The 27,000-nt window shown below is 32.3% G+C and overlaps 1 protein-coding gene across 1 annotated transcript; it reads left to right on the top strand.

Moving 5' to 3' along the window:
- Nucleotides 1-21,190: 21,190 nt before the first annotated feature.
- Nucleotides 21,191-24,399, top strand: LOC112726848 (zinc finger CCCH domain-containing protein 17). Its single transcript, XM_025776385.3, has 8 exons — nt 21,191-21,394; nt 21,797-22,331; nt 22,564-22,749; nt 22,850-22,951; nt 23,104-23,262; nt 23,458-23,637; nt 23,747-23,844; nt 23,965-24,399. The coding sequence occupies exons 2-8, from the start codon at nt 21,801-21,803 to the stop codon at nt 24,107-24,109; spliced, it is 1,401 nt and encodes a 466-aa protein (XP_025632170.1). The 5' UTR covers nt 21,191-21,394; nt 21,797-21,800; the 3' UTR covers nt 24,110-24,399.
- Nucleotides 24,400-27,000: the final 2,601 nt, after the last annotated feature.

The following is a 27,000-nucleotide window of genomic DNA, read 5'->3' as shown; positions in this document are numbered from 1 at the left end:
TTATAGAAAATAAAAAAATTATATATCATATATAATAATCCTTGATATATATAGTGTCATGCATATATTAAAATTATCTATTTTAATTATGTGAGTAATTATTGTTATTTTTATTTTTTATTACATTAGAAAATAATATTTATAGCTAAAAGATAGATAATTAATTTTTTTAATTTGAATTAAAAAATATCTTGTAAATATATCCAACTTTTATATATATATTAAGTGTTATAATGTTAAATAGTATAGTATTTGCTATAACAATAACTCAAAATATTAATCCAAGATATATTTGGGTCTAGTAAGACCTCAATGCAAGTAAGACCAACTAAAATCCATTGTTAGGGTCCCAAATCTAACTTAGGTTCATTACTTTAAAGGCCCAATGTAGATAAAGTCCATGCGTCCCCCCTTAAATCGACTCAAATTGGATCTCCGATGCTAGTTAGATATGGTAATGAGTACTTAGGGGAGTGTGAGAAGCCCCTTTCCCATCCCTCATTCATATTTTAAAAAAAAAAATGCCCGCGTTCCTTCTTCGTCATTGCAAGTTTCTGTTTAATTATCCCTTAGGGAACGCAGATCTTCTCGGGTATCTATGAATATTCTTTGAAAACTTTTGAAAAAAATTAACACAAAAAGACATAATATAATAATCATAAAATAATCAATTTAATATAATTCAACATAATTTATAACATATTCGTTATGGAAAATAACATTTTAAAAGGAAAAAACATAAAAACATGTTCCAACATAATAACATAACATAATTTTTTGAGACGATACTGAGCGACATAGTGACGGACTTGAGAGACAGAGAAAGTGAGTTAGAGAGATATGATCGAAGCTGAGAATGAGTCTGGAAGAAAAAGAAAAAATTTGAATTGAAAGCAGAAATTAGGGTTACTAAATTTAAGAAATAGATTTATGTATATATAAATTAGGATAAATTAATAATTTTATATTTGTGTATATTTAATAGGTTCCACGGAGTGGGTACTTATGTCCGTGTCCTCATTAAGGGTGGCAAATGGAAAAACCCACCCTGTCTCGCCAAAAGTCTGCCATCTAGTGGGCTGGTCTGTCCCGCCCGCCTAGTAAGGCGGTCTTGAATTTCTCACCCGTTCTGCCTAATGGTAGGCTGGCGGGTTGGCGGGATCTCCTTTTTTTTTTATAAACCATTAAATATTAAACAATATATATAATTTCACAATAATTTTAATAAATTTATAATTTCTAAAAACAAAAAAAATTATAATTTTTAAATTCACACACATTAAAATTTTAATAATTATAAATATGTAATAAACATAATTATAAACCAAATTTTTTTGAAACAAAATAATAAAACCAACATTGTTCAAATCAAAACAAATATTATCTAAAATATATAATTAAACATCTTCAAGTTTATAATTAATCAAACATAAAATGTAATCCAAAATATAACTTAGAACATCTTCAATTATCATCTTTATCCTCTCATAGATCAATAACATCATAGAAATTTGTAAAAAAAATGGCCCTAATAAAATAAAAGCTTGGCCCAGCGAGGAAGTCTGTCCCACCCCACCCCCGCCCTGCCGAAACCCATGGATTAAGTGGTGCGGGATAGGCGGGCTTTTTAAGTTTGCTGGTCTCAAAATTCCAGCCCAACCCGCCTTTTTGGCAGGTTATGCGGGCCAGCTCGACGGGTTTCACCCCATTTGCCACCTGTAGTCCCTATCCTTTTTCACGTGGCAGGTCGTGAGGATTTCACGAGTCCCCATCTAGCCCCAAAACGCGAGTGATCCCTGCAAATATCCGTTTTGACTGTTTTTGTGATAATCAAAGTTTAGGTTATATCATTTTTATAAAGTCACATGTATCCTTGTTATAACAATATTAATAGAAGATAAATGGATAAACACTAAACTATTGTTTGGATATAAGATGGAAAATAAGAGGAAGAAAAATGGAAAGAAAGAAAATGAGAGGAAAGAAAAGTATATTTTTTTTGTGTGTTGTTTAGATAAAGTAAAAATGAATGAAAAAAAATAGAGGAAAATTTTTCTTTTGCTTGGATGAAAGGAAAAGTAAGAAGAGAAAAAATTATAATAGAGTAAAATTATATTAATATTTTTATATATTATATATAAATTATAATTCAAATGGTAACTCTGTATTTTTACCCATGTTTGCACCTCTGCATCAGTTTTCTTTTGTAATTTTGAAGAGAAAAAATTTACATGATCTCTACATACACTTTTATATTTTTCATTCAATTTCTTTGTTAATCCAAACAATGAAAATTTGATTTTTCCATCCATTTTCTTCTCCAGCATTTTATTTTCCTACAAATTCTTCTAATCCAAACAATGCATAAATAAGTCACGTTTTTCATATATATAACAATAACTAATATCACATATTAGGTTAATTTACGTTGATAAACTAAAGCCACCTCAAAATTACCTGAATCCTCCAAATCCAAAAACGTTACCTAGTTGTCTCCTTTTACATTTCTATATAAATCGAATTTAATGAATTCGAATTAGAGTAATAAGTAGTAAATCGAATTTATAGGATTCGAATTACTTGACATTGTGATTCAAAAGTAAATTGAATTCAAAGAATTCAAATTATGTCATCCTCTACTAAATTGAATCTATAAATTTCGATTTATGTGATCCATGCTAAATCGAAGTAATAAGGTTCGATTTATACTCACTTAGTAGCAATCCAGCTCATTTTAAATCGAATCTCTTTCGTTCGATTTAGTAGCATAGATAGCATCCAAGTAATTCGAATCTTATAGATTCGATTTACTATGAAAACACATAATTTGAACTTCATAAATTTGATTTACATAGATATGTAAATTGAGACATGCACATAGCCTTTTTTAATTTGGGGGATATACGTAAAATTGGTATGTAAATGGTTTATAAAGGTGATTTACCCCACATATTATATCTTGTGAAATCATAATATTTTGAGAAGTGATATATAGACAACTTAAAGGTTGATAAGTCTGAAAAATTTTAGAAAAAAAATAAAAATATAAAAAAATTACATGTTGATCCATAAGATTCTTTTTTTAAAAAAATTTGTCCATAGTCTGTGATTAATAACTTTAAAATTACATATATGTTATTTATTTTATATATTTTTTATTTTATAGACACTTATAATTTTGTTATCGGCGATATTAGTAGTTATAGAGAGATTTTTACCTTTAAACAAATTATAGAGAAATTAAAAACAAAATTAGTTGCTATTTTTCTGACAATTTATTTAGTTTTTAGTTTAAATTAAAATTAAATTATATATTCAATTTATAACAGATAATATATTTAACCATGTTTTGAAAGAAACTATTAACTTTTATATAATTAAAAGTTAACTATAAAATTAAAACTAAAATAAAGTGAAATATAATAAACATATGAGGAGTAAAAATAAAAGAAAAATTAAAAATAAAATAATAAAATAATTAAAAAAAAGCAAAAAAAGACTAAAAATAATGTATGTAGTTGATAAAAATACACTATAAAAAAATTAGTATAATAAATAAATATAAAAAATAAAAGACAAAAATTAAAATATATTTTTGTTAAAAAATTCAAGAAAAACATTGTGAAGAAAAACCTATTAATCAAGTTTTATGAAAATATTATAAAAAATTTAAAATGTTAGTAAATAAAATAGTAACTCCTTTAAGAACTATTAATTAAAATACATAAAAGCACATTAAGATTCCTAAATATAGAAAATAATAAAAAAATAATTCAAATTAAATTCATTTATTTTATTTTTTTATTTATTATTTATTAAATAATTTAATATTTATTTAATTTTGGTCAAATCAGATAATATAATTGATTAGTTATAATTAATGTTGTTCACTCTAATGGTATAATTGAAACATATTAAAACTCTAAAGGTAAAAATTAAAACTAAATATTAAGAATAAAATTAAAATAAAATTGTATTTACTATCTTGTAAATTTTTTTAATAAAAATCTCATTTATACATTTTTAAAATGCATCACTTTAATACAATGATATTTTTATTAAAAATAAAAATTATGATAAATATCTCATATATTTGTTAGTAAATTATATACAAATATTTTTTGAAGTATATCACTTTTATTATATGAAAATAACTTAAATACCTTTAAATGTGATTATGATAATTCATTAAGTATTATATTTTTTTTTAATTTATATTTAATAATTTACCTTTAACTTTTAATTATAGTAAAAATATAAGATATGATGACAAAAAAAAGCTAAAGCGACATAAACTTTTTACTAACAAAAAAAAATATATTTTTTATTTTTTAGACACGTTTCTATTTTTTAAAATTTTACATTTTAATTTATATAAATTAATGACAATTAAATGTACAAAAAAAATACTAATTAATAAAGAAATAAAATTTAAGATAAACATGTCCTGAACAAATTGAAATAAAATAAAGACTTTTAATTATGATCATTAATTATAATCACATATATTTACTTCAAGATTTATACTTTAAAAACTCAGTATTTTAATATTTTATATTTTTATTTTTTAATTTTAGACTATCACAAACATTAGTTACTCTCCAATAATAACAATGCTTTTAAAAAAATAAACATAGTTAAATGATCTTAAAATTATATAATAATTTTCAAAATAACATAAAAAAAATACAATTACCTAAAATATAATATTTGTGTAGTAACTTAAAAAATATGATAATTTTTATGATTTTGTGTGGCTATATAGAAGATCAAAAGACCATGATTATCTAACAAAATTAATTTTATTTATTGCGTTCAATTTGAATGAGTAAAAAATAATCTTATTTTAGTTTAGTCCTTAATTCACATGATTTAAATTTAACTCAATAAATATAATTTGATTTGATTTAATTATTAGTAAAAAATATCTCGAGAACCTATTTTATTCATAGATTTATTATTTTAATGATTAATTAATTAATCTAATTAGTTAATTAATACAGATAAATAATATAATTAATTTGGTTTAATAAATTAAAAAAATACTAACAGAACATTAAAAGAAATAAATTAAAAAATACTACTAAATTAAATTGATATAAATTATAATAAATTATGTGATATTTAAATATCTAATCAAATCAGTTAGTTGATATAGTTAATTTATCATAATAAATTGTATTTAATGAGTTAAAAGAAATAAATCGCTAAATATTCTCATAAACATGTTACGTTAACTCCATCATTAAGTGCAGAAACCTAATTTTTATATAATAGAATAGATAATAAATAGAATATATGAGAATATGATATGTGACACATTTTAATTATGAAATTGGTATTATATAATCGATTTTTTCTGAATCTTTGTTGCTTGTTCGTTGCTAATTTTTACGTAATTACTTAATAATTTCCGTCTATGAAACTATCAACTACCTAATATTATGATTTAATTAATAAAATTATGACATTAATATTTTTTTATAAGTCTTGTTATTATTTATAATTAGGAAATAGCCATAAATAAATTTATTTCCTTAATGAATGTTAATTTTGTTGTCAAATTCTATATTACTTTTAAAATTTTAGCGTAATTGAGTCTAACTTCTACATTTAATTTTGAAATGAATTTACTCGAAAAATTAACATGTAAATCATATTATTATTATAAAATTACTTTTTTAACATAATTAGTGGTGCTTATTTGAACTATTAAATTTAGCTTCTAATGATATTAAAGTCAACCTATTTTATTATCTTGTACCTTCAAAGAATTTATACGACTGACATAAAAATATAACAATCGAAAAAAATTTATTACAATGGGTATATTCATTTTAACAAATATTCTTCTATCTAATACTATAAAAAAATACATTGGCCATTTTGAATTGCTACAGGTCAACTTTCATCCACAGTAGTAGAATGCCTAAATTGAGATATATTCATTAAACAAACAATCAATAAAACACTCATCCGTACTTTCTCATTTTAGGTACATTTATACATAAAAGAAATTATACATAAAGAAAAAAAAAGAAGAAGAAAAGAAGAGTTGAAATAGTAAGAGCAATAAAAATCACGATTTTTATAATTTTGTGTTGCCATTTATATATAGTAGACCAGACAACTATAATTATCTAACAAAACTAATTTGTATTTATTACATTTAACTTGAATAAGTAAGAAATTATCTCATTTTAATTTAGTCCTTATTCACATGATTTGAATTTAGCTCAATATATATGATATAATTTGATTTGATTCAATTATTAGTTGAAAATATTTTAATTGCCTATTTTATTAATAGATTTATTATTTTAATGACTAATAAAGTAATCAAATTAATTAATTAGTACACATAATAAATTTGGTTTAATAAATTAAAAGAAATAAATTAAAAAATTAACACAATATTAAAATAAATAAATTAGAAAATACTACCAAATTAAATTGATATAAATTATAATAAATTAAATGATATTTAAATATCTAATCAAATCAATTAATTGATATAGTTAGTTTATCGTAATAACTTGTATTTAATGAGTTAAAAGAAATAAATCGAGAAACACTCTCAGAAACATGCCACGTCAGCTCCATCATTAAGTGCAAAAATTCGATTTTAATATAATAGAATAGATTTCCCATTTTTGATCTTTTCAGGATCAATTATTTTCAACCATTTCATTACATATATCCTGCCATCATAACTAAGAAAGAAATAAGAAAGTAAAATACGATTAATAGAAGAGACACCATCAAAAGTTCTGTCCCAGCATATACCCTCATATGAGATATTATTAAACCTTAAAAAAGATACAAAAAGTGTACTTTAATTTAGTAATAATTGAAGAAAACTAAGCCCACAAATGCTCAATCAGGCACAAGGAGTGATTGATAATGGCTAGAAATAAGAGATAGTTTACAATAAAAATATGTATTATGTAAATAACTTACAACAAATTTGTTTAAAGCTATTCTTTTTTCAGGTATATCTTTTTTCTTTTTCTTGATGGGATCAAGCACATGGAAGGCCTTCTTCTTAACATCAACAATTCACAACCACCAATGGCCTCCATAGCAAACTGGTGCAAACAGCTGAAATTTGGAAAAAGAATAGAATATTTCAGTCTAAATGATAGCAAGTGACAGAATTATTAAAGAAGTTTTAGAAATCACAACTTACAAATGGATGCAATACTAGTTTTCTTTTGTCCAGAAAAGACAGGAAGTCCTTAAATTCACTGATCTGGTAGGCCTCTTAGTGTTTGGATCAATGTAGTCGACCTTATGCTTTCCCAACATTAAATTCTGCAAAATGAACCTCAGTTAAATCACAAATGCACCGAAAATACATCATATTTAAACTTGTAGTAAAAAAAGCTCAATCATTAACAAGAACACATCAAATTCATTTCTAGATTCAAATGAACCTCAACTAAATTAAAAAATAAACCGAAATTACATCAGATTTGAACTAGCAGTCATATACATTCAATCAGCAAGAAAGCACATTTCAATGCATTTCTGCTTGCAAATGAACTTAATTTAACAAATAGATGAACCAAAATTTTTAAGGAATAACAGATTTTGTGAATACTTAACAGTAGTATCAAGTCAACCTAACTCAATTTACAAATGAACCGAATTTGGTTCAGATTTGAACAAAATGTCATAAACATTCAATCAGCAAAAAAAGCACATTTCATTTTATTTCTGCATGCAAATGAACTCAATTAAACTGAGAGATAAACCGAAATTACATCAGATTTGAACTAGCAGTAAAAAAAGTTCAATCATCAACAAAAATAAATCAAATTCTTCAACAAAAAAATTTATTTAAAGAATAAAAAATTTGGCTTACCACAATATTTGTCGGCACACAGTATATTTCTTCAGCAAATCTGCGATATTTTCTGTTGTTGAGAAGCATACACACTGTAGAAACCACCTATAGGACTGAAATTTATTAGATATATGAGAATAAAACTTTTCAAAGAAAAATCATTAATGTTAATGTAATAGCCGAAGAAGAATTTACCGTATTTTCTTCATCTTGTTCGGGTCTTAGAAACATGAAGTGGAATCTATCCCCTCCAAATATGCTTTGTGGTCCAACATGAATATCGGTTCATACTCATTGGTTAAATCATCTTTGTAAATCTTTACTTGTGTCATCCACTGATAACATTTCTCCCTTATCTTCTTTGTTATTTTTTTTCTTTCATCGGAGTCTTGTACCCTTTAAGGATGCTCAAACTCTTCTTTGCACTTGTTTTCTTAGAAAATTGTAATGCTGCTGTCACCCCAGCATCCATTACCACTTTTGCTAACATTTCATGTTGTGTTACTGTTGGTTAAGAGGTTGGGGAACTTAGTGGAGAAGTCGGGAGACTTATGACAAGGCTAAAAGAAGGTGCATCATCTTCTCAATGCCGAGAACGAGAACAACTGCAAGATGACAGAGGAAGGTTTGAAGTAATAATAAAAAAGCATTATGATATAACATCAAAACTAATAAAAACAATTTTAAATAGAACTTACACATTAAGAAGAGTTTCCTACTCCATTTGCCTTGTGGAAGATTTTTCGTAGGCCTGGTGTTGAAATTTTGGAGGGCAGCTGTGTATAAATAGAAAAGAGTTCAATAATGAACTGAAATTACTTCAGATGTGAACGAATAGTCAAAAAAGCTCAACCATCAATAAGAACACATCGAATTCATTTCTAGATTCAAATGGACCTCAACAACTGAAATTACATCGGATTTGAACTAGCAGTAAAAAAAACTCAATCATCAACAAGAACACATCAAATTCATTTCTGGATTCAAATGAACCTCAAATATACTAAAAAATAAATCGAAATTACTATTATATACCATCAAAAGTAATAAAAAGAATTTTAAGTAAAACTTACACATTAAGAGGAGTTTCTTGCTTCGATTACCTTGCCGGAGCTTCTTCGCAGGCTTGTTGTTAGGGTTTCGGAAAGCAACTGGATTAAACACAAAAGAATACAATAATGAACTAAAATTATATTTATATAATATCAAAACTAATAAAAAAGATTTTAAGTGGAACTTACACATTAAGAGGAGCTTCTTGCTCCGATTGCCTTGCCGAAGTTTCTTCGCAGGCCTGGTGTTGGGGTTCCGGAGGGCAACTGGATTAAACAAAAAAGTGTTCAATAATGAACAAAAATTATTATTATTATTATTATATACTATCAAAACTAATAAAAATAATTTTAAGTAAAACTTACACATTAAGAGGAGCTTCTTGCTCCAATTGCCTTGCAGAAGTTTCTTTACAGGCTGGGTGTTGGGGTTATGGAGGGCAGTTGTATTAAACAAAAAAATGTTCAATAATGAACCGAAATTATTATTATATACCATCAAAACTAATAAAAATAATTTTAAGTATAACTTACTTATTAACAGAAGTTTTTTCTGTTTGAGTTTTTGAAGGGACAAAGGTAAAGGAAAACCACTGCAATAGAAACTCTAAGGAAGGTAAATAAGAGAGAAGTTAATGTTCAATGATTAAAATAGGAACGGAAAAACTAAAAGCTGCACATTGATTATAATAGGAAAGTAAGTTGAAAAACTCACATATCCAAAGATTGAGACTGAGTTTCTTCTTGAACCGCAATGATTTGTTATTGAGGATCAGGTATTGTGCTACTAATAATTAAACAAAAATTCTGTGTGATTAATTAAACAAAAATAATTATCTAAGTTGTAAACTCTGTTTTCTTTTCATGTCGTTTCTTTTTTTCTAAAATATGTAACCGGGGTTTCAGAGGTATTTTTTTAAATAAAAAAGATGCCAAATTAAAATCATCAACCAAAATTTTCTAATTAAACTAAAAAATAAACATCAATTAAAATCAAAGAATTAAAAACACATAAAATTCATTTTTAATCCTCAATTAAACCTAGAAATAAACCGAAATTACTTCAAATTTGAACCTCAAGTAAACTCTATTTTTCATGCAATTTTTTGTTCTAAAAATTATAACCGAAAATTTCAGGGGTATTTTTTCTAATAAAAAAGATACTAAACTAAAATCATCAACCAAGATATTCTAATTAAAAGCAGAAGATGTAAATAAAATTTAAGAGAAATTATTTAGTATTGCTCAGTGCATTTACAGACGGTCCCAAGCTCGTTTTTGTTTATAACACAAGTTTGGTTTTGCTGCCCAAATTTATAGTCGAAAGTCTAAGCAAAAAAATAAATATTAATTAGTAAATCCCAAGAAATTACACGAGATTTTAAGAAAAGTTAGCAGAGAAAGAAAAAAAACTTTATATTAGAAACTCTATCTTACGTCTGCAATAAATCATATCGCGTGCCCGTCGAGTCACGGTCATCCAGAGCAACATTTATTTTTTCAACGCCATCATTTTTTCTCTTCATTCTTTTTTCTTTTTGTTTTCTTTTTTCGGTACTCATTTCTTCTACTTGTTCACTTCTGAAAATTCATTTTTTTTTAATGAAAAAGCTCAACACAACAAGTGGAGCAACAGAAGCAAAGAAATAGAAAAACCACTAGTTAAAGGCATAATCTAATAAGCAAAATTACAAGTTATATGATGCCCCTTGTCATCTTCGGCATTGCCATCAACAACAAAAGGGATCTACACCTAACCACTCCTTAAAATTTGTGAAAGACTGGTGAATAATATCGTCAACCCCTTTTCCTTTATTCTGAAAGATCCTCAAATTCCTTTCAAGCCAGATATTCCAGATAATAGCACATAAGGATACCATCCACCTTTTGCGCTCCTGCTTCCTTGTTGATAACTCAGTCCAACTCTGAAAATGTTCCTTTAACGTCCCTGGACATAACCATTGCCTTCCAACAAAAGATAGCCATGCACACCAAACCTGCCAAGAAAATTCACAAGCAAAAAACAAGTGGTGACAAGATTCAACACTTTTATTACACAATACACAGACCACCTCTTCTTGGTTAATCACTCTCAACCGACTCAGCCTTTCCTTTGTATTGACCCTTGCAGTCAAGGCAAACCAGATAAACAATTCAATTCTTGGTGGAACTAGACCCTTCCAAACTGTCCTAGTAAAACTGAAACTCGCTATAACCTCCGGAAGCAATTCCACCTGCAATTCCTGCACAAAGGAGTTAGTAGAAAATACACCTTGTTTATCAAACTTCCACGCCACTCTATCCTCTCTGTCATACACGAGATTAACCAGTCTTAATGTTTCATGCAACTGGTTCAGTAGGTCCAACTTCCATTGGAATAGCTCTCGCTTCCATTGGAAATTCCACCTCCATTCTAACCCGTCCCAGAACCCACAATCCCCTATGACGGATCCTCTTTGGTTTGAAACTGAGAAGAGTCTCGGAAACACATTTTTCAGGGGCCCACCACGCAACCAGACATCCTCCCAAAAACGAGTTCGTCTCCCATCACCAATCTCCATAGACAATCCATTAATCATCTTCTGTCTTACTTGTTCATTCATAAACTGTATATGGCAGATATCCTTCCACACCCCCCCTCCCGAGTGGGTAAGACCTGGGATGACAGCATTACACTGGGATTCAGATTGTTACAAAAGCACACCACTTTTTTCCATAAGGGACAATTCTCCTTCGAAAATCGTCACCACCACTTAAAAAGAAGGGCTGTGTTGCACACCATTGCATCCCTGACACCTAAGCCACCTAACTTTTTAGGAGCCTGCACCACTTCCCACCTGACCATGGCCATACCAATCCTACCATCCTCCTTACTCCATAGAAACCTTCTCTGTAGGGCAATCAGTTTCTCTGCAACAGCTTTTGACATTTTATACAAACTCAAATAATATACAGGCAGACTGTTCAAAACAGATTTAATGAGTACCAGCTTACCAGCTTTGTTAAGCGCCTTAGCTTTCCAGACGCTCAGCTTCTCCTCCACTTTTTCTATAATAGGCTTTCAAGTCTTCACAATCTCGGGTTCGCTCCTAGTTGGATTCCCAGGTATTTTATCGGAAGAGATGCTGCCTTACAGCCCAGTACACCACACATACGCTGTACCCACTGAGCCTCACAATTAATAGGAACCAGGCTAGACTTATCAAAGTTAATACTCAGCCCCGACATAATCTCAAAGCAGCGAAGTATCCTTCTGTAATTCTTTATGGTCTCTTCCTCCGGGGGACAGAACAGGATAGTGTCATCTGCAAACTGTAGATGTGACAACTCGATATGATCTCGACCCACTAGCAGCGGCGAGATTCTGCCATTTCTCACCGCCTCTCCAAGCATCCTATGTAGAACATCTACCACGAGTACAAAAAGAAACGGAAACAGCGGGTCCCCCTGTCTCAGACCTCTTTCCATCTTAAAAGGCTTAGATGGCGAACCGTTTATCAGCGCTGACATAGAGCTCGTACCTACACACTTTATAACCCAACTCCTCTATCTATGTCCAAAGCCCATCTTCTGCAACACCAGGTCAACGAAACTCCACTTGACTCTATCATATGCTTTGTGAAAGTCTAACTTTATTATTACCGCTTCCTTCTTCCTCGCTCTTATCCATTGAACAGTTTCACAAGCTATAAGAACCCCATCATGAATCTTACGTCCCTTGAAAAAAGCGCTCTGAGTCTCACCTACCAGTCGTGGCATGATTGCTCGCATCCTCCTAACCAGTATTTTCGAAATGACTTTATACACACAACCTACCATACTGATTGGTCTTAGGTCTTTGATCTCCTTTGCACCAGAGAACTTAGGGGCCAGTGCCACCCAAGTGAGATTTGCATCCGCTGGTAGCTTGGATGTAAGGAAAAAATCCATCACCGCTGCCGTAAAATCAGATCCAATTTCAGCCCAACACCTCTTGATAAAATTCATGTTGTACCCATCACTACCTGGCGCCTTGCAAGATTCACAGTCCCACACTGCTTCTTTAATCTCTTCAGGGTTCGGCTGTACCTCCAGAGCCAGAGCATCATCTTCACCAATCATTTCTACTAATCCATCCCTGAACCCCACCAAAGGAGCCTCTTCCTGGTGATACAAATTCTTGTAGAAGTCTCTAATCGCAATCTTAATCTGAGCTTGATTCCTTACCAGTCTTCCATTAATGAGCAACTCATCAATCCTGTTGTTCCTTCTTCTCACAGAAGCTAAATTGTGGAAGTACCTCGTATTCTTGTCAATGTCCTTCGCATGTCTGGATCGTGACATCTGCTTCCAATGTAACTCCTTCCGTACATACCATTTCTCACAGCAAGTCACAAGTGCCTTCCTTCTTGCCTCCATTGTTCCATCATACACACCATCAGTCACCATGTCATCAATCTTTCTTATCTCTTCCTCAAACTTCTTGATTTTCTTATCCATATCCCCAAAGTTATCTTTATGCCATCTTCCCATAAGAACTATCATAGCCTTTAATTTATCTGTAAATTGTGTCACACCAAGCCCTCTCCATTCCTCCTTTACCATTCTCAGGAAACCTTCATGGGTAAACCACGAATCAAGACTTCTGAAAGGCCTCAGACCATCGCTACGCCTTCTTTCTTCCACTATAACAGGGCAGTGGTCAGACAAACCCCTTGGACCACCACGCATCCGAGTCTCTGGAAACTTTTCAAGCCATTCCAGACTAACCAGAACCCTATCAATATGACTGCATGATCGACCTCTGAACCATGTAAACTTGCGGTCAGTAATCGGCAAGTCCACCACACCCATGTCATGTATCCAATTCTTGAAGTCTTCGGCTGACAAGGGTAATGTATCTGCGCCCCGTCTTTCTTCCACCTGTACAATCTCATTGAAGTCCCCATGCAGCAACAGGGAACCTGACATAAACTAGCTATATAGCTCAATTCTTCCCAAACAACAAGCTTCTCATCTCTAGTATGCGCACCATACACCAGGATAAAAGCACAAATAAAATTATACTTCAATATCTCCCCTTCAATACACAACCATCTTTCTCCTTTGTGGCTATTTCTTATTTTGAAAAAATCATCATCCCATATTAATAACAGCCCACCAGATGCACCATTAGATTCAACAAAATCCCAATCCGCGCCACTATTTCCCCAAATATTTCTTATATCAAAATTAGTCACTAACTGTCTTTTGGTCTCTACCAGGCCTAACATGTTTAATCTGAATGCACTTCTCAGGTTCTTAATCATCCTAAGCTTTCCATCCCCCCTTAACCCCCTGATATTCCACGAGCTAAAATTCATTTCAAAAACTTATTACACACCTTTTTATGAGTCTTGGGTCTGCTCCTCCTCGCTTTTTCCCTTTGTTTTGCCAACTTTTTCTTCCGTGCAATTTCTTCGTTTTGCTGCTGAAGGATCGCCATAATGTCATCTTCTTCATTATACAGCATTGTTCCTGATTCCCTTGCTAAGTCCCAAGTTCTTTTGTTCTCTAAGAGCTGCTCCTCCAATGTTAAACCCTCATTGTCACTGGCTTCATCGTCCTTGGCCTGAGCTTCATCCTCCACGCCACCGTCGTCCACATCATAACCATCCTCGTCATTAGGCTCCAGTAAGTTTCTGTCGGCAGTAGCTTTTACACCAGGCCCAATCTCTCCAAGCTCTTCCTCATCTTCACTAATTCATTCATCAGCATTACCTAGTTCAGCCTTGTTTTCTACGCCCTCAGCCCCTCTTCCATGGACTGCCCTTCTGCCACTTTCCGCCTCCACCATTCGTGTGTTCAGTCGCATCTCCTTATGCCTACCATTCCCTGCCAAACCCGTCACTTCCCAAGGGGAATTCTGGTTGTCTTCTGACTGGAGAGCCACCGTCGTCAACTCCCTGACGCTGCCCTGCCCTTCTCGGCCTCCTTCTCCCTGTTTACCTCCAATCTCTTTCGCCCAACATGCATCTCCGACTGTGTGAACCGACTAACTCAGTGCTCCAGGAACCAGGGTCGGAAGGCGTTCTTGACTGGGGTAGGAGCGTGCTGCACCAATCCTGGGAGTCGCAGCCTCCAGCGATCGAACAACCCCAGCCGCAGGTGCAAGCGATGCCTTTCCTGGTACATTGCGCCGGTTCTTCCCCTCAGATCCCTGACCCGCTGAAGGCAAACCCAATTTGGTACTGACCCGGTCCGTGCGCACCAAGTTAAGCCCAAGATGGGCATCCGTTCCACTAATCTGTTGGATTCCTTTGGGCCCTACCCCTTCAAAGCCCAAACCTGCATTGCAGCATGTATTACTATAGTGGGGCTTCCTTGTAGATACAGTTACGTTACACAATTTCTCCCCTCTGCCTGGCCCATTATGTTGACAACCGTAATCCCATGGAATCGTCATTTCAGAATCCACTTCGTCATATCCCACCAAATCCGCCATACCTTCATTACCACTTTTATTTGATTGATAAGTTACCAACTTCGATTGATTGTGCATTAAATTATCATAACTCCATTCATTCAAAATTGTTTCTGAAATTACCAATCTATCCTCATCTTCAACCTTCTCTCGCATCACTTCGACAATGACTTCCGCTGCCTGATCCGCACTGCCTGTCGAAATTATAGGTCTTGGCGCCGTTATAGCTACACCATCATTAAACTCAGTGGTTAAATTCCTCTGCTGTTCACCGCTATCCTCACCATCCCTCATCATTCCCATCTTGACATCCACCCCATATGTTTCACAACCTACCTCTTTAACCAGTATGTCAAAGCCACTAGTGCCTATTGTGATATGGATCCATTCTTTAATTACGTCCATTACACATGTATCGATTTCTACCCGACCAGCACTAAACGAAGAGCACGATTCTGTCGTGTTATCACAGCCCACCACCTCACCTCATTGACTGCCTATTAGCCTGAAAGTATCCCCAGACCAAGCATGTAAAGGTACCCCAAAGCATTCTAGCCACACCCTTCGGGTTTCACTTCTCTCCGATTCGTCCCACCTCCATACGCTGTGGAAAAACTGTAGTAGGCCATTCATATTGAAAGTGTAAGCCTCTTCTGCATTCAAGAGGCTGTCAAAGGTCAACAGCGCTTTATAAGCACCCATTTCTCGTACCTGGATGACATGGGGAAAAAATTCTCGCAATCGATTTCCTCAGCGCTCTGAAATTAATAGCCTTCGTCGATCCCCCAACCAGGCTTTTCTGCAACCAGTCCAGGTTTTCTTTCACTGCCATTACTTTAACTCTCTTCGTCCATCCATTGCCATGTGGAGTCTGATCTGTCTTATCGTTTATCAAGGCCTTGTTGGGAGGTTCTGTAATCTTCTTGGCCTCTCCTCCTTCTTCTAGTACTTGTCGATCCATAGCATTTTGACCGTCCCTTCGTGGAGGAATCCTGTTTGTGTCTTTCACCTCGGACATTCTTCTGTACTTGCCTTCCCCCATAAAAACAACCTTTCCTCTCAACCTAATATGATTCATCTCCGCTATAGCCTTTGATGCTCCTCCTTTCGTGGTGTACCGGATGAACGCAAAGATATATAAGCCTCCATTCTTGTATTTCCTAGATAGGTATATGTCGTTTATGCGCCCGGTCCAGTTAAACAGTTGAAACAGCTCTCTTCTCGAGATGTCTAATGGGAGATTATCTACAAAAATTGAAAAAGACTCGCTCTCCAAGCGTCGATACTCATCTCGGTTCCAAACTCTAGGATCCTTGACCTGACCTAACGTTCTACTCCTCCCCGTGTTTCCCACCCACACTCTCTCTCTCCCTCTCTCTCATGAAAATTCATACAATAAGTTTTGATTTAAATCAAGGATGAACCTTAATTAAAAAATAAATGAACCGAAATTATTTCAGATTTGAACAAGCAGTCAAATAAAGTCAATTATCAACAAAACACATCGAATTTGTACTAGTGACAAATATCAGATAGTTGTAACTAACTTAACAAGTACACATGAACAATTTTCAGCAAATCCGAGTGAAACTAAACTAAATGAACCTCAAATAAACGTAGAGATGAATCGAAAATAATCATTTCCAAATCTTACTCGTCTTTGGATTCAGTTTTGCTTTCCGAATTCGTAAAAACAATCTTTTTTTTTTTTTGTTTGTTTTTTCGCCACCCTTTTGTGGTTGTTTTCTTTTTTTTTTTTTTGCGGTGTTTTATCGATTTCTTTTTCTTCTCTGCAACACATACAAAAAATTTTGTTAAAATAACAATATAAAATTTTAAATAAATAGATAATTTTTAATAAGCGATGGTGAGAAATATACTCAGATTCAAAAAAAAAATTCTTCTTCTGAAGACGAATGTAAGATGACATTTTTTTTCCTTCTCCTTTTCCTTCTTTCCCCCTTCTTTTCTTCTATCGCTCCTTTTCTTAATTCTGCTCTTTTCACAAGTCCCTAAAACATAAACTTATTTAGTTAGCACAATATTTTAAAAGCATCTGAACCAAAATTTCAAGAGAATTTTTTTATTTACCATTTCATTAGTTATTTCCAAAGCAAGCCGCTTGACCAGCCTCTTCCTTGTCCAGTACGCCACCCATGGTGGTCCAGGAGCATCATCTACTTCTAGTTGAGAAAACTTCGTTTCATGGAAATTTATTAACATTAAAACGAAGACACAATCATCAAACGAAAGTTTCTTTCCTGCTCTTTAGATTTTGATCCCCTTGATCAGGAAGCTCAGCACATGAGGTGTCCAATTCCATCGTCGGACTGTCTCCACATGAAGAGCAGGTGGCTTATGGACCAGTGAGACAGTGCTTGCTGTTGTCGGCAGCAAGAAGCATTTCTGTACGTAGACGACGAAAGTCCTTTTGAATTTTAGCAAGTTCTCCTCCCCTTCAACACTCATATCAATCACAAATTTTGTTAAAGATGCCAAAATAGCACCTTTGAAATTGTTAACAATCTCTTTCTGTTCCTTACCCAGTTTGTTGTATGTAACTTTTTCAGGAAAATGATCTCCTATAACATTTTAATATAAACAAATCAGTCAAAAAGGTCCAGTTCATTTTTTATATTCAAATGAACCTCAAATAAACTAAGGAATGAACCGAAATAACTTTAAAAAAATAACAAAATATTAAAAAAAAATACAAATGTAAAAGATGGAAAGTATAATACCGCCAAAATTTATGCCCAACCCATCTCTTATCTTGACAGGGATTATGTAGATTTTGCTATAGAGAGTGCCAGGATCCATGATAGACATCAAAGCAACGAATCAATTTCCTCAAGAGCTTGTGAGAGACATTCAATTCTGGGATATGTGTCAGTATACCGAATCCCGTTTGTTCAACAATAGTTTTCTTTTCTACACTCAATTCTTTGACACCCTAGCTTTTGATTTTGTTGAGCATCTCAAATCGTGAGTTCTTTGCAAGGATTTGAAACATTATGTTATGATATATTTATAATACAAAAATAGAGTTGATTTAACATGTGTATGCTTACATTATAATGCTGTTTTTCCTTTTTTGAGACGATCATCTTTTTTATTTTAGCTATAAGGAACAAAAAATTTGGTCAATACTTAACAAGTGAACCTCACTCAATTTAGAATTGAATTGAATTTGGTTCAGATTTGGTGAATACTTAACAGTAGTATCAAATGAACCTAACTAAATTCACAAATGAACCGAATTCGGTTCAAATTTAAACAAAAAGTGATAAGTATTCAATCAGTAAGAAAATCATATTTCAATTCATTCCTGCATGCAAATGAACTCAATTAAACTAAGAAATGAACTGAATTTCTTGAGGAATAATAGATTTGGTGAATACTTAACAGTAGTATCAAGTGAACCTCACTCAATTACAAATGAATTGAATTCGATTCAGATTTGAACAAAACGTGATAAACATTTAATTAGCAAGAAAAGCACATTTTAGTTCATTTTTGCATGCAAATGAAGTCAATTAACCTAAGAGAAGAACTGAATTTCTTAAGAAATAACAGATTTTGTGAATACTTAACAGTAGTATCAAGTGAACCTAACTCAATTCACAAATGAACCGAATTCGATTCAGATTTGAACAAAACGTGATAAACATTCAATCAGCAAGAAAAACACATTTCAATTCATTTCTACATGGAAATGAACTCAATTAAACTAAAAGATGAACCGAATTATTTACCAGAACCAATAAACTAACAACACAGTTTCATTCGATGCCCTAGTTACGGAGAAAACAAATAAAAATAGAATCAGAGAAACTTGATCTACTAAATGAATGAACGAACTCAATCCACTAAACCTTAAATCGAACTAGAAGAAACGCGAGATTTGCGAGAAATTAATTGAACATAATAACAATAGTTTTCTCAGTACCTTGCAGAATCTTTGTTCTTGTTTTTGTGTGTTTTTTGTTGATGAATTCAAATGCTCCACCTAATTCTACAGTAGTTTCCGCAGAGAATATGAACAAGTTTTAAGAGATTTTTTCATATTCAAGCGCGAAGTAAATTGATAACGTTTGGGAGATTTATGGGAGAGTGAGTTTTTTTTATATTGGACCTACTTGATTGAACTTAGATACAAAAATACTTGAATCTGTAGTCCAACTATTTTTTTATTTTTATGTTGGCCTATATTCTCCCTCATTATACTATTTGAGCTATGATTTCAATTTTAATTATGCTTTATAACTAACTAATCCTGAAGACTTGATATTTTAATTTAATTATTTATTAAGATCACGAAATTATTTTAGTTAATTTATGTAATGTAATCACAATAGTTCAACCTTCAATAGGTTATTTCAACTATGAATTCAATTTTAATTATGTTTTATAACTACCTAATAGAAGATGAGTTTTTATTTTTATTTTTTGATATGGTGAAGAACTGAAGATAGTATAAAATTATTTGGAATTGATCGGATATTAAAGGAATCTAATTCAATCTAATCCTATATTTAGACCAAATTTATAATTAAATAAAAGATCTGGTATAAATATAATAAATCATATAATTTTGGTTAGAATGATGTCCTTAAATTTGTTTTAAACCATATTGGAAACAACTAATGAATATCATGATAATGATAGTGTATTAGACTACTATTAACTGTAATTTGAGTTTGGGTTTTTATTTAGTTTTGGACATAAAATCTAGCAAATCCAAATCATATTATTTATATCTCGTATGTATAGTTAAATTGCATAGTTTAGATTTGAAAAAGAATTTTTTTTTTGTTTAGTGAAGAGAGCACAAGACGCTAATGAGTAATAGCTCAAATGACATTGTCTCCCCATACTCAATTAAGAGGTTGCGGGTTCGAGTCTCCTATCTTTGGTAAAAAAAAGAATTGCACAAGACAAATAAACAGCAAAAAACACAAAAGAATAAGGCTAGTCAAACTCTCTTAGGGTTTGTTTGGGTGAGCTTTTAAAAAAAAATTTTGACTTGTTGTTTTTAAAAGATCTTATGAAAAAATAAAAGTAATTTTATATTTAAATATCTTATGCAAAAAATCTTTTTATTTATTAATTACATTTGGGTATAACAATATAAAAGTATTTTTTTATTTATTTTTATTATGTAAAAAACATCTTTCTTTTAAAGAAAAAAGATCTTTTAAAAAGATGTAATAGTTTCTCAAAAAAGATGTTTTTTTTTATTTTTCTAGTGCTTTTACTTTTACTACTAGAAATTTGTCAAACACGCTAAAAAATAAAAAAAGATATTTTTTCATTGAAAAAGATATTTATTTTATTAAGATAATGACGTCTAAACAAGCACTTAATCTAAGTCTTCGTAATCCATCAAGATACATCACTCGTTAACCAACTTAAATTGGTCAAGTGAGTGTCAAATTCCACCTTTGTACATACAACAATTCATTTCCCAATGATAGACCCATTTAACGCAAAAAAATCTAAACCTCCTATTTACGCATTTTAATTTAAAAAAATATTTATCTTCATATTAATAAAAAATAGGATTTGAATTTTTCAAAGTTTAAATTTTATTTTAGAAAATAAAGTGTGATCTCTTACTATTTATTTTATAGGTAAAACCAAAAATAAATATAAAAAAAAATATTCAAAATAAAAGATCATACTTTACCCTCTAAAGTATAAATTTAAAATTTAGAGGATCCAACTCCAAAAAAATACACCAAATCTCGGTAACTAGACATAACATATCTTGGATCTCCATCACTAAAAAAATTAGACATTTAATTTCCGATCTTATAAAATCTTTTTCTGATTTACACAAATAAAGAACCTTAACATTTGTAACTAACTGCCCACCGTCATTCGGTCAACGAAACCTATAAATAAAGGACCTCATATGGCTTCCAATTTTCCTTTACACTATTATAAAAACACTTTCTTCTTCGCTGAATCTCTCTGACTCTGATTCAGTGATTCTAATTCTTATTAGTTTTATTGGGCTTTCCGATCTCAATTCTACTCTTAACTCAGGTTTGCTTCCTAGCACGCTACCTTCTTCGGAATTTTGCGCTATTTTTCTCTTTCTTTTTTGCGATGGATGAAATGCGTGAAGAGTTCTCTCCGATTGGATTGACCTCTCCCAAAATCCACGCCATTCCTTGGAGGAAAATTAGGATTTTTATTTTAGGGTTCCATTTGAAATTTCTTTTTTCTGTAATGTTCATAACTTGTATTATACTCAAGTGGTGTTACTGTGTTGATGTAAAATTGGGGGATAAGCAGAATTTGGGTTTTGATGAGGGAATGGATTCTGCAGCTTATTCTGATTGGGTTGTTGTTTGAGTTTTGGAAGAGGTCTCTGAGCAATGAAGGGTCTTATTGATGGGAATACTGTGTGCCTGATGTTATTTGGATTGTGTTTTTTTTTCCTAGTATTATGGCTATTATAACAACAACAAGGAGGACTGAAAGGTTCAGTGGTACAACACCACCAACATGTAAGTACTGGCTAGCTGGGAGATGCAACAGGAATCCTTGCAAATTTTTGCATAGCTTATCGACATTGCCATCCAATGTACATAATGCCAATATGACATATATGCATTCGAAGAATCCACATTTGTCTGCTGAGAAGATGGCCAGTTCCTCTGTTAAGAAGCCAACAAATTGCGCACCCAAGGCCTTCAAGAAGCCAGCAAATTGTGCACGAAAGGCTGTTGAGTGTGGATCAGAAACTATGTCTGTTGAGAAGCCAACCCAGTGTGAACAAATGGATATATCCATTGAAAAGACTGAAAGTGTGGAAGAAGTGGCCACTGTTGCTAAGTCTCCTATGGAGAAATCACGCAGTATTTGTAAATATTGGATGACTGACAATTGTGTGCATGGTGACCTGTGTCAGAATTTGCATTCATGGTTTTATGGTGATGGGTTTACTACACTTGCAAAGCTTCATGAACACAAGAAGGTATAGATGTCTGATTCCACCTTTTATTATTTGATATGAACACATGAAAGGATATTATATTATGCTTAGTGTTTTCGGTAAACTAATTCTGTAGTGAATTGTCTTGGTTTAATTTGGATGTTAGGTGAATATTGGCTAGGAACTTTATTCTAAGATGTTTACTCTAATTAAATTACTTAATAAGTGCCATTGAGTTAGATTCATTTATGCTAATATTCAAATTTTGTGACAGGTTGTCACTGGAATTGCATTACCTGCTGGTTCAGATAAACTTTATTCTGGTAGCACTGATGGCACAGTTCGGGCATGGGATTGCAACACTGGCCATTGTGTTAACATGATCCATCTTAATTCTGAAGTTACCTCGCTCATATCTGAGGGCCCATGGATTTTTGCCGGCGTGAAGAATGCTGTAAAGGTAAGCTCACACTTCCTCTTTTATTTTTATTGTAATAATGATATCTTATGTATAGGAGCTTTAACTGCAAATTTATAATTTGATTGTGGTTGTTGTTAAGGTATGGAATATTCAGACGGGTGCAGATGTTACTCTTGATGGACCTAAAGGGCAAGTCCTTTCCTTGAATGTTGGCAATGATATCCTTCTTGCTGGAGCAGAGGTAAATTCCCTTGCAGTGACTTATGGTTGTTGTAATTCAACCTTTGTTTATAGTTAGCCATTTGCTACTGCTGTTGTTTGATCAGAACCGTCACATTTCAGCTAGCTCTGTTGTTTATTAGTTTTAAAATAATATGTTTATTTAAATTGCAGGATGGTGTTATTTATGCTTGGAGATACAGCTCTGATCCCAAACCTGAGTCTCCTTTCGAACTGGTTGCAACACTAAGTGGTCATACTAAACCGGTGGTTTGTCTTGCTATTGGATGCTACAAGATGCTTTATTCTGGGTCAATGGACCATAGCATCAAGGTAGTGTTTTCTGTCAACTAGCAGTTTGTTTATTTATTTATTTATTTCAGTATGAGATATATGTTTCATGCAAAGCTTTTAAATTTATAATTTGGTCATGATCAGTCTTCATGGTATACACATGCAATTGTTTGTTTCATTCTCTTTTCTAAACTAATAGCGGGTCTGAGATATTTGTTACTCTGCTATCTATAGGTGTGGGACCTAAATACATTACAGTGCACAATGACACTTAACGGGCATACCGACGTAGTCACGTCACTTCTTTGTTGGGAAGATTATTTATTATCGAGTTCATATGATTGCACAGTCAATGTTTGGGTGTGCACTGAGGAGGGAACTCTGAAAGTGGCATATACTCACACTGACAAAAATGTAAGTTGTTTAACCACTGACATTTCTGTACAAATATGTTTAAGTTGATATTTTAATTTTATTGATGAAGGAGGTGATTGGTTTATCCAATTTATATTTTTTATCACAGGCTATTCTTGGACTATATGGAATGACAGATGCAGACGCCAAGCCAATATTGTTCTGCTCGTGCCAAGACAATTCAGTTCGCATGTATGAGTTGCCGACGTGAGTAACCATCAAGCTTTCATCTAATTGTCTTGCTACTGTTGCTGCAATGTCTGTGTTATGTGGGGCTTGTTTTTTCTTGCTTGCTGTTTTAGCTACCTGCTGTGCCTGCTTCTACAGGTTTTTAGAGAGAGGTCGACTATTTACAAGACGAGAAGTTCGATCCTTCGCGATAGGTCCTGGTGGACTCTTCTTCACTGGAGATGGGACTGGTTTGCTGAATGTGTGGAGATGGTTGGAAGAGCCAAAGGTGCCAACCTCTTGAACTACAACAAAAAGATCTTTGTAGGAGGAGAGACTGCATGATCATTGGCACTGCATCACATAGAAAATGTTTGTCAATTGTCAGTGATGATTATTCCTTAAACTATGTTTGGTGAGGGTACTCTTTTTCCTCTTATTAGGGTAGGTATTAGTGTTTTAGCATTTGAGGTTTTAATGAGGCATCACTAACATAGGCCGAGCAGAAATAAAACCTCGGTGGAACTTTGAATGTATAATGTAACAACATTCTATGTATGATACAATTCTCAATAAGATCATAAATTTTGAAAAGAGTGCATATCATTTTAAATTCTTAATTTAACTTCTTAAATTATAATCATAAATATCTTACAGCCAAAGAAAGAAAAAAGTGACCAATTGAAAACCAAAATAATAATAGGCATAACTTTGGACTGTTGGAACTTTTCTAGGCTTGTAGATGAAAACTTCTCTCTCTGTACTAGCCCCAGCCCGACCTGTGCTCCCTTACTATTTATAATCATAAGCTTCAAAAAAGTTATTTATACTTATAAACTCTTTCTGCCGTTATGATATTTCCAAGATGGAAAATTTGACTTTGTATTGGATACACACTCAACCTTTTAAGTTCATGGTTGAGAAAATGTAAGGATGAAAATCTTGAGAGTTTGAATAAACTAGTTTACCTTTTTGACGATGATGGGCAGAGTAACTATTTAAATTATTTGAGAAGACATCCAAATATATTTGACGATGATGGGCAGAGTACTATGATGAAACTCTCAAAAAATATATTGCCCTCCCATGATGAAGCTAATAATGAGGAGATTCTTGGAAACTTAAAAGAATTGAACCTATTCAAATTATGTGAGTTGCAATCCATCAGTGGGGTAGAATACTTGTCAAAGCAGCAGCTGCGTCTATTAGATGTTTCTGATTGTCCAAAATTGACAATAATAGCGTTACAATCTTCCTACACTGGTGCTTAGGGATTTATACAAGCTAGAATCTACAGCCTTTGAGCAGACCTGGATGCCCCCACTTCTTGAAAATCTTGAACACTTGAAAATTCTGGCATGTAATTGTTTGATGAACTTGGCACCATACACTGTCTCGTTCTCCAAACTGAGTCAACTGAACATAAAGGATTGTGCAAGATTGGAGTATTTGTTTACATCCTCAACTGCTAACAATTTTGCTGAACTGAAAAGGATGTCCATATCAAACTGTGAGTTGTTAGAGGCAGTAATGGTTGGAGATGGAGATGATAATGAAATGAAGACATGACGTTCCCCAAGCTCTCATTTATATATCTTGGCAACTTGCCAAAGCTTGAAAGGTTTTCCAAGGGGAAGTCAAAATTGAATTTTCCACAACTGCATGAAGTTTTCATCACTGAATGCAATGGTATGCAAACTTTCTATCAAGGTAATGTGTGATCACCCGAGCTACAAGGGGTGAAAGATACAGAGGGAGAATTTTGCGAGAGTGATGATCTGAATACTGCAATCGAACACTATTTTAGAGGTGACGAAGTTGACAGTGACTTAACCAAGCATGAAGAAAGTGAATAAGAAGAAGAAAACTTGAATTAAAATAATCACTGAATCTCGGTACTAGACAACATTTTTTGTAAGTATTTCTTGACGAGCTATGTTAATGTTAATTATCATATATTTCCTTATAGTTGGATTGGATGTGAGACTTATCATGTGAATCACATACCTTATGAAAATGAGTACAAATAATATATTTCATTTTTAATGCTATTTTAACTTTTGGCAAATGACTAACATAATAGTTCATGAAATTTGTTTGCAAGGTTTCATGGGACTCCAAATGTAGCAAGAGGACAAGTGGATCACATATTCACATCATGGCAAGTTGGCAACAAATATTCAGAAATAAAGCGGTATTTCTTTTTTGTTAGAGTGTGTTGTGATGAATACATTTCCTGTATTCCTACGGGAATAAGTGTGAACGGCTTTCAAGTGGCATAGATATGTCTCATGAATAAATCTGTATATCATGTATTTATTTTTTGTTGAGTGTGTGTATGATTTTTAAGTTATTGAATGTTTTTATAAATAAAAGTGATATGTAATTTTACCAGTTTACATGATACATGATAGAATGCAATGACGTTGCTTGATTCATGTAGCCGATCCCATTTAGTGAGATAAGACTTTGTTGTTGTTATTATGCTTTTGAGTTAAGTTGTAAGTGTGTGTTGTAAGAATAGAGTTTACCACACCAAGTAGATGTATTTCTACATGATTGTTTCATAAATAAAGTTGATGTATATTTTTATGAAAAGATGTGTATAGTTTCAGAAAATGATAGTTGTTTTTTTGTTAACAAACTTCCATTTATTCATGATCAAAGGTGAATATATAATCTCTTTAGAACAGAAAAACTTGTATAGCATAACAAGAGAAAACAGAGTTCGAAAGGAAATGGATCCTCTCAATTTTTTTTTACAATTGAGAGAGTAAAGTGTAATCTCTCACCATTAATTTTATAAGTGAGACCAAGAATAAATATGAGAGAGAAAGTAATAAAGGGTTAGACCATCTCCAGTAGGGAACTCATTTCAGTCCCTATTTATGACCCACCTGTCATAAAAAGTAACTCAAAGAACTCAAAGAATCTCTCTCTTCTCTATTAAAAGGAACTAATTTTAATCCCTATTGTGATCTAACTTAATTAATTAATTAATTAAAGTAATTAAAATTAATATAATTATTATTTTTTTTATAATAATATTATTTAAATTTATAAATTCAAAATAATTCAATATTATAAAATATTAAAATAAATAACTTAAATTTGATTAGTATTTTAAATTTTATAAATAAAAATAAATAATCCAACTAAAAATTATTTTATAATATGTAAAAATTAAATTTATTT

This window comes from Arachis hypogaea, chromosome 12, assembly GCF_003086295.3.
Source record: "Arachis hypogaea cultivar Tifrunner chromosome 12, arahy.Tifrunner.gnm2.J5K5, whole genome shotgun sequence".
In the NCBI taxonomy this organism is placed as follows: Eukaryota; Viridiplantae; Streptophyta; class Magnoliopsida; order Fabales; family Fabaceae; genus Arachis; species Arachis hypogaea.
The sequence above is the reverse complement of the archived record's forward strand: the minus strand, read 5'-3'. Positions and strand labels throughout refer to the sequence as shown.